Genomic DNA, 9,550 nt, shown 5'->3' with positions numbered 1-9,550 from the left:
AAAATCAATCGAATAAAAGCATCCTGTAAATATATCCTTGTAAAACAAAAAAAATATAATCTATTTAAAGAGTTAAAACATGCAGTTACAGATTATAGCCCTAAATTTTCTCAGAAATTTGTAGATTTGGTTTTCCAACAATTTCATAAAAATTTTCCTTCAATTTATTTAATTCATTATATAGATTATATTTTTTTTGTTTTACAAGGATATATTTACAGGATGCTTTTATTCAATTGATTTTTGATTTGCAGTTTTCTTGGACTCCTTACAATATGCCTGCTTTTTCCTATATAAGATGTAACCTAAGAATCAATAAACGAGACTTGATCAGAATACTGTCTTGTCTCCCATCTCTCGCGTCTCTTGTCCCATCCAATTCCCACTCCCCCCTCCAGGGTCTGCGTTGAATATCCCGCGGGTCGGGACAGACTAACACCTCAAAACTATGAAGAAGGAAAAGGATGACGTATTAAAACTATAACAGTTTTGCCCAAGTGTAGTAAATAGAGGAAAAACAACCTGTTAAGGATGCTACAGTTGTGAGAGTCATGGACCAAAAATAAAAATAAAAAAAGTATACACATGGTATGGACACCATAGCTTTATCTTCATACCTCTCTGATCACTGTATTCCAAGGATCCTAGGCTGAATGTTCTTAGCTCGATCTGCCACTTTTTCATTCAGCATTTTTCTAAACCCAATTAGGAAAATGACTAAATATTTTGTTCCCTGGCCACAATCAAAAATTTCCACACTTAGAATGCTAGACAATACTATAAAACTGAAAGTATCATTTATTATAGAAATGCCCTATCTTTACTATATGGAGTATATAAAGTATTTTTCAAAATATAAAGTAACATATAACAATGGAAAATTCAATATTTTATTCAGTTTTGAGGCATGACTTAAAACACATAAATTTTTTTAAATGTTTAAGACAAATACTATTAGCATAGCACAAAAGGTAATTAAATATTCTACAATGGTAGCAAAAAATGTATAAAGATATTTTCTTAATTTAACTCCCTAAAAGTAGAAATTAAGAAGTAATCTTTAAAGAGCTTTATGTAGTTCTATTTAATGTTCATCTTTGTCTTAATGTCTAGAAAGCCTTTCTGTGTGATAGTAATGATTTTAAAGCATCATGTATTTAATCGTTTTTTAAGACTGATAAATCTCTTTGAGCTATGATCACAATGCATATGCTTGTAAGACTTGGTGAGAATGGACTGAAGATGCTCAGGATGCTAAATATAATTCTCTGAGAGATTTAAACCTAACTGGTTAAAAAATAATTTGAGTATTTTAGAGTCTGTGAAGAGAGGAGGGAATTTACTGGCCTTTATCTCCTTTCCTATTCAAGTCATGAGGTGTTGCACGAGAAATCACCAGTATTCAGCTCAGTTGTGTAATAAGTCAAATACAGATACATCACAATCTATTTTGTGTAGAAAGAGGAAATGAAATCCTTGTTAGGAAAAAAAAAAATGTCAGTCATTATAAGAAATGATGGCAAGAGATTTCTCAAAAGGAAATGAAGGGTTGACCAGTTAGCTCAGTTGGTTAGAGCACGGTATCATAACTCCAAGGTTAAGGGTTTGGATCACTGTACAGACCAGCTGCCAAAAAGGGAAATAAAACACACCAGGTGTTGTTAGCCATGTCTTTTCAGACAGTGATTGCTCTTTCCTGTTTCTCCAGAACTCAGAATGGACCTAATGGGCAAGACATTAAGTCAGTTACTGATATTTTATTTAGTATTAAAGCATCAAGGCAGAAATTATAAGGTTATAACAAAATAGCAAACCCCCCAACTTTAAAAAAACTCACCACACCACTGACTAATTTCACATTACTGAAAAGCAACAAACAAAATTCTAAGACACAAAGCAAAAAATATATGTTTTAGAAAAATTTTTAATGTTTTCTTTCGAACAATTCTATGAAACTTAAATATGTAATGCAACTATATTTTCTATTAACCCATTTTGCTGTTTTCTTTTGAACAATTCTATGAAAATTAAATATGTAATGTAATTATATTTTCTATTAACCCATTTTGTTGTTCAATTCTTCACTCAGGGCTCAATGGTTCTAGGATTATCACTGATGCCTAAAATTCTAAGCAAATGTCATTAAGTAATAGCTGGTTGTAAAATTTCTTCATTTCTATTAAAAAAAAAATCTCTTCAGCACTTGGACAAGGGAAGGACTTGTATGCTACATCATGATGACCTTTTATTTTTATTTGTATTTTGTTGGCAGTTCAGTTAAGTTGGTTTCAACATTTATTGAGCACCTACTATATGCCAGGCACTGTACTAGATTTTGGAGACACAAAGATGAGTAATACATGGTTCCTGTCCCCAAAGAGTTTACAATCTCTTGAAGACAAACAGATAATGCGAAGACACAGAGTTTACTCTAAAACGAACAAAACATGTAAATAATGTAGTAATATTCGGCCTTTAAATACAATGGTATGTCATTGTTTGTAATGTCAAGGCAGACAATTAAAATGCATGTTCATGTGATAGAACAGTAAAATCATTAAGACCTAACTTTTTAAAGATTCACATAATAAAGGTAGTTAATACTAAAAATTTACACCATAGTTTTTCAAGTATTTCATACTTAGAAATATTATTGCCCACATTTGTGCTATAGTCAAAGCCATAATTCCAGGTTGCTGTATCATTCACACCTCAGCACGCTGGGATTCAGCTTCTCACTGAGTTTATGAATTAGAATGGCCAATTCCTCAGTTGCTTGGCTCTTGTCCTCCAAAAGTTCATAACGAAGGCTGGAGATATCTTGCTTGATTTCTTTTAATTCGCCTATAATATTTGTATTAGAAATATACAAAATTGGCAATTAGCTCTTTGGATTTAGAAAAGAACAAAGAGTGAAATTCAAACAATAAATGAATACATTTTGCTTCATCAAGTCTCCAATGTAGTATTTCAAATTTTTTTCTTCAAAATATTTTAGAAATATCTGTTTTTAAAAATATAGTGATCCTTTGATAAAAGCTATAAAAATAGTCCAGCTATGTTGTTAATAGTAAAACTCAGCTTAAAGTATTCTTCTTTGGCTCACCCAACTTTTAACACAGGGTGATCTCTACAGCCAGGTTGTCTACTTTCTGTTTACAGAGAGTCCCTTTGTTTCCCTCAAGCATAGGGTTGACACCTAGATGGAACATCTCCCATTGCTAGGATCAAAGGAAATCCTAGCTAACCTAAACTTTATTAAAAATGAAGAAATATATTTAATAGGCAAATACATAGAAGAAGTAAATGTTCAAATTTGAAGTAAGGAAAGGAAGAAGAGTAGGGGTGTTTATTAGGGAAGGCAGTGGTAATGAACATGGAGTCAAAGAACAAACAAATTAGTTTGGCACAGAGAATTGATGCATAAGGAAGTAACAAGCAATGTTCAAATTGACATTTAGATGTGATACCATTGGCAATGTGTAGATTCCATACTCTCAAAAAGGAGAGTTCTGGCTCTTAAAACACAACTGCTCTCACAGTTCAGCTTGCAGTATTTTGAGTGTATGTATGTAGATTGCAATTAAAATCTGGATTCTTAGGCCGGCCCGGTGGCGCACTGCTACAGTGCACCGCTTGGGAGCGCGGTGGCGCTCCTGCCGAGGGTTCGGATCCCACATACAGATCGGTTCCCGCTCACTGGCTGAGCGAGGTGCGGGCGCAGCACCGAGGGTTGCGATCCGTTGCCGGACATAAAAAAAGACAAAAAAAAGGGGGAAAAAAAAAAAAAACTGGATTCTGGCTGTGGATTGAATGTCCCCCCAAAACTCTTTGAAAACAATCTCCATGGTAGCAGTGTTAAAAGGGTGGGAAATCTTGTTATGGTAATTGAAATGTGAGGCCTTTACAAAGTGATTAGATTGTAAGGACTGTACACTTTTGAATGGATTAATCCATTGATGGTTTAATGGGTGGTCATGGGCATTGTTCTGACAGGTTTAAAAGGAGAGCAAGTGAGGAGGTTAGCTCTCTTGCTCAGCCTATTCGCCATGTGATATACCCTGAGTTGCTCTGGAGAGTTCCCACAGAGAAGAATGCCCTCATCAGATGTGTTTCCTGGACCAAGGACTTCTCAGCCTCTGAAACTGTAAGAAATAAATTCTATTTCTTTATAAATTACTTGGTTTCAGGTATTCTGTTATAAGCAACAGAAATGGTCTAATACAATTCTCTTGCAAGTGACTGTAATACATAGATAAGCCACTGACCTTGAAAAGTGAATTGGGGCAGGAATTTACCTTGATTCTAAGAAATGATTTTTCAAATCATTGGTACTTTGACTTAGCTTTTTATAGTAGAATGGTGTGTAAAACACACCTTTGATGACATTTTCCTGGTATCTTTATGATGCTTTAAGGTATAATTTCTACATTCTTCTATTATATATAAAAAAAAGTCAGTTTTTCTGAAGGAATTCTAACTCTTCCTCAAGAATACACACAAAACATTTGTGGATTCCTTTTGTGGCAAAAAAAAAAAAAAAAGTGCTTCCTTTGGCATATGGCACTATAGACGGAATACACTGATCTAATTTGAAATCACAAGGCCAGTCTTTAGTGGGAGGAATGAATGCTCACTCCATTCAGTCCTGTAATGGACCCACTTTTACCTCCCTCTTGCCATATCCTTCCTTCTTGTTCTTGTGTCATGGTGAGACTATATACTAACTGTGGTATTTAGTCTGCCAATATAGGAAACACAAATTATTCAACCTCTTTGGATGTTAGTTTCCTCATTTGTTAAATGAGGAGGTTAAGCTATATGATCTACTTTCTTAGTCAAGAGTTTTGTTCAAAACTCCAAATGCTCATTTTCCTCTTTTGTGCAAAGGCTTGGAAAATACTCATTTTTAACGCTGTTGTGGCTGTCCAATTCCTCCCACTTCACTTTCATTTTCTTTTTTCTGGTACAACGGATCGGATTTCTGCTTTCTAAACGACAACCTCACTCCAATCCTATCTCCCTGAGACTGTTTCTAGGTCACCACAACTGAAGTTTTGCTAGTTCACAATCACACATTCTTAGATTTCTTTTCTACATAGGAATACCATTGGATTGACTCAGATTTGCAAGGGATTCCTTTTATTAACCAAGTAATGGCATCAAAGCCCATCAACAATTTTACAAAGCTTAGCCTTTTCTTCTCTTATCAGTGTACATAGATCTAGTGGCATCTCATTGGTATTGGAAGATACAGTTTCCATTTTTAGGGCATCTTGTTTCTCTCAGGTTGATTTCTTTCCAACTCTGGGCTTGTGCTTTGGTCTACCCTCAGCTTTTGATGAAAAATTTTTAAAGTCCAGACAGATACTCTGCCTAGGATATGCCTTGAAAAGTTCTGCTTAAGTAAGGACTCTAGGAGAAAAGTAAAATTCAGAAGAGAAACACCAGTTGAAAAAAATGGTTTAGAGATTTGTTTCTGGATAACAAAATAGATGTTTTTCTGAAGATGTGGATTCTGTCTGACTCAACTGTTCTTTTACCTGCATCACTGGAAAAACGTTGTTAACATGATGTGAACTCACTAAAAATAGAACTGACACTGTTTACCCTACGGAAGAAGGATTTTAAAACTCCTAGAAAGATGGCAATCCTTACATTCTGAGAATCAGTTAGGGCACTCTGAGTAGAGATAAATTGCCTCTGATCAACCTTTTTAATGACTGTTTCTTTAAAAACATGGAGTTTTAGAAATGTAACACAAGATCTTCCTGTTAATCATGGAGGAACCCAAACTGTAACCCGGGGTTGAATTTTCAAAGTATGCTTCAATATGAAGTTTTCCAAGTTCATAGTTAGTTAGAAAAGGATATTCCTCAAATTGGAGATGCTTACCTTCATTAACTTCATCATTTTCTTTGTCTACTTGTGCTTTCAAAACATACCGTTTTATAAGTCTTTTCATTATCTGCTGTTGGGCAAAAAGAAATGATTAGATCACCAATGATACACATAAGTACCCTGGATCCTATTCTCCAAAAAGCCATACATACCTGTAAAGCAAACAACTCAGGGAAGAAGAATTTTATATAACTATTTACATGAGAATTACCAGGTTTCAGAACTTAACATTTTTTCACCTTCCACTGAGATTTATTGCATAATCCACAAACAATGCTTTTCTTTGCTTTTTTTTTTTTTTTTTGCCTCAGGAGTGGAAAATGCTTTTAAAAAAGGTTAAGTTGGAAGATTTCAATTCATGGTTTTTCTTTCAGCTAACGGTTTCTCTGTAAGGTGCATTGACACTGCATTATCACCGAGAGACACTACCTTATTTCTCACTATTAAAAAAAACCCAAACAACAAACAAAAAAAACTATTAATATATGCTCAATACAGAGAATTTGGAAAATACAGAGAAGAAAAAATGAAATGAACAAAAACATTGATAACCCCACCATCCAAAGATAATCACTGTTGTTATTTTGGTGTATGTCCTTTAAAATCTTTTCTTTAAATTTTGTATATACACTCATTACCATATGTATTACATTTTATGTTTTCTGAATACTATATATTCTGTTATATTGCATGCTTTCCTCTCATAGCAATATAGATTGTGACTATTTTTTTATTGCACTGATGAAATAATTCAAAAACTTTATTGACCTGATTAGAATATGCCAGATGAGAAACAATATTGCACAGAAAGTTGTACAGAATTTTTTACATAGAAAACTTTACATCTGTACCATATACATTTTATCCATTTGAAAAAAATTTCTATATCCACTGTTAGATTGTGACTATTTTTAAATCTAAATAAATGGTGAGCGCTGCTAGTTAGCTCAGTTGGTTAGAGCACAGTGCTGATAAAACCAAGGCCAACGGTTTGGATCCCCATAATAGCCAGCCACCCAACACCCCAAAAAATACTGTTATGGGATACTTGTTTATCTATATGAAAAAAGTTAAATTGGAGCCTTACTTCATATCGTGAACACAAAAACTAATTCTACATGCATCTTAAATGTGAAAGACAAATATTTTGAATCCTTTAAATGAAAGTATATGAAAATATGTTTATAAATTCAGGGTAGAGCTAATTTTTAAAAAACAAGGTAAAAATTCTAATTGCAAAAGAAAAGATTGATAAATTCAACTTCATTACAATTTAAAACTTCTGTTTATAAAGATACAATAAGGAAAGTTAAAAGGCAATGTACAAACTGGGAGAAAATATTGGTAATACTTATAAGTGACAAATAATTTGGATTCAAATAAATAAATAACTTTAATTCAATAAGAAAAACTCAACCCAATAAAAAAAATTGGCAAAAGACAAACAGGTATTTCACAGAAAAGGAAATGTGAATGGTCAACAAACCTATAAAACAAGCTCAGACTCCTTTCATGGGGAAATACAAATTATGACTAAAAGGAGGCACAATTTTACATTTTATTTTATTAATTAATTAATTTATTTATTTATTCCCTTTTTTTTGTCTTTTTTACTGACCGGTAACAGGATCGCAACCCTTGGCGCTGCGCCCGCACTGCGCTCAGCCAGTGAGCGGGAACCGGTCTCCACATGGGATCCGAACCCTCGGCGGGAGGACCACCGCGCTCCCAAGTGGCGCACTCTCCAGTGCGCCACTGGGCCGGCCCCAATTTTACATTTTATAAGAGTAAAATTAATAAATCTGATAATGCCAAATGTTTAAAGGATATGGCTCAATGGGGACTTTATACTTTACTGGCATGAGCGTAAATAGACAACTTTGAAAACAATTTGGTATTATATCTCAAGGTTGAACATTTGCATATCCTTTCACCCAGAAAGTCCACTCCTTGGGAAATGCTAGGGAAATTTTGCACATTTGGACCAAGAGACATGACAACAATGTTTACAGCAACCCTGCCTGAAATAGCAAAAAACTGGAAACAATCTAAACAAACATCAACAGGAGAATAGACAAATAAATTGTGGTATGTTACACTATGTAACGTTATGGTTTTCATTAATGAAATTAATGAACCATAGGCACACATAACAATGTGGATGAATCTTAGAAGCATAATGTTGAATGAAAATTTTCAGCTGCAGAAGACTTCATGAAGTATGAAACTATTCTTATAAAACTTAATAACAAGTAAGTCTATTTAATATATTTTTAGAAATCTCTATATGTAATAAACTTACACTTGAAAAGAAGGCAAAGCAAGAGGATAAAAAACCCAATCCTCAGGGTAGTAATTACCTCTTAGACGGAGGCAGAGGGTAGTATAGGGAGGAGCACATAAGCAGAGGCAACGGATAATGTTACCATTGTCATGTAGGTGGTGGTTTCACAGGTATGCATATAATCACACTTCATAATAAATTATGTGTTAGATATATTCTTGTGCGTGTACCAGATATCACATTTAAAAGTTAATAAAGGAAAGAAAAAAAAGGCCTGAACTAAAATGCAGACAGAGTGAGAATGGAAAATATATCTCAATTTTAAGGAAGTAGAAATTATGAACCTAAGTGACCCACTAGATGGCAAGGCCAAGTAAAAGGGAGGAATCTAGGATAATTCAAAATGTCTGTTTCAGAGAATAACAACAGACCAAGAGAGAGCCCATGCTATTGAAAACAAAAAGCCCATCTTACCAGTCACAATAAAATGTAAAACCTGTGGAATAGTGTGGAATCTAGACCCCAGGAGAGACCCATAGCTGGATGAATCTTAAACTGGACTCATTCATTCATTCAGCAAATGTTTATTGAGTACCAGTTCTGTGCCAGGTACTGTAGAAGGTGCTAGCGATACAACAGTGAACACAATCCCTAGTCCAGTGAAACTTTACATCTATATGGAACAATCCACTATAATGGGAAAATACATCAGGGATCTTATTAAGTCTAGGGGACAATGAAGGTAGATTCCTGCAGAAAGAAAATACAAAGTTGTGTATATCAGTTACATGTAACCTGAAAATTGGAGGAAAAGAAAAGATATTCAACAAGTAGTGTTGGAACAATGGACTACCCTTATGGGAAAGTTAAAATTAGATCTCTGCCTTACACCATATACAAAAAAAGAGATAGCCAAATGGATTAGAGATCTAAATATGGGCTGGTTAGCTTAGTTGGTTACAACATGGTTATAACATCAAGGCCAAGGGTTCAGATCCCAGTGCTGGCCAGCCACACACACACACACACACACACACACACACAGATCTAAATATGGAAAGCAATTTTTTTAAAGAAAAAGGGAAATATTTCTTGAAAAGATATTTCCATGCCATAAGGAAAAGATGGATAAATCTGACTATATTCATATAATTTTTAAACATTTTTTTTTTTTTGTCTTTTTTCGTGTCTGGCAATGGATCGCAACCCTCAGTGTTGCGCCGGTACCGGACCGGGACTGGCAACGGGATCGCAATCCTTGGCGCTGCGCCCGCACCTCACTCAGCCAGTGAGCGGGAACCGGTCTGTATGTGGGATCCGAACCCTCGGCGGGAGCGCCGCCGCACTCCCAAGCGGCGCACTATA

At 34.8% G+C, this 9,550-nt stretch overlaps 1 protein-coding gene across 4 annotated transcripts in view; it reads right to left on the bottom strand.

Moving 5' to 3' along the window:
- Positions 1-1,904: 1,904 nt before the first annotated feature.
- TRPC3 (transient receptor potential cation channel, subfamily C, member 3) overlaps positions 1,905-9,550 on the bottom strand; it is a 67,803-nt gene continuing 60,157 nt past the window's right edge. For all 4 annotated transcript variants that reach the window (XM_008587997.1, XM_008587998.1, XM_008588000.1 and 1 more), the window contains 2 exons: positions 5,896-5,971; positions 1,905-2,844 (listed from right to left, as the gene is read on the bottom strand). In XM_008587997.1, the coding sequence (XP_008586219.1) occupies positions 2,702-2,844; positions 5,896-5,971 (219 nt within the window). In that variant the 3' untranslated portion in view covers positions 1,905-2,701. The remainder of the gene's footprint in view (positions 2,845-5,895; positions 5,972-9,550) is intronic.

The sequence above is a fragment of the Galeopterus variegatus genome, unplaced genomic scaffold (genome assembly GCF_000696425.1).
Source record: "Galeopterus variegatus unplaced genomic scaffold, G_variegatus-3.0.2 Scaffold4618, whole genome shotgun sequence".
Classification (NCBI taxonomy): Eukaryota; Metazoa; Chordata; class Mammalia; order Dermoptera; family Cynocephalidae; genus Galeopterus; species Galeopterus variegatus.
This window is presented reverse-complemented; position numbering and strand designations above follow the sequence as displayed.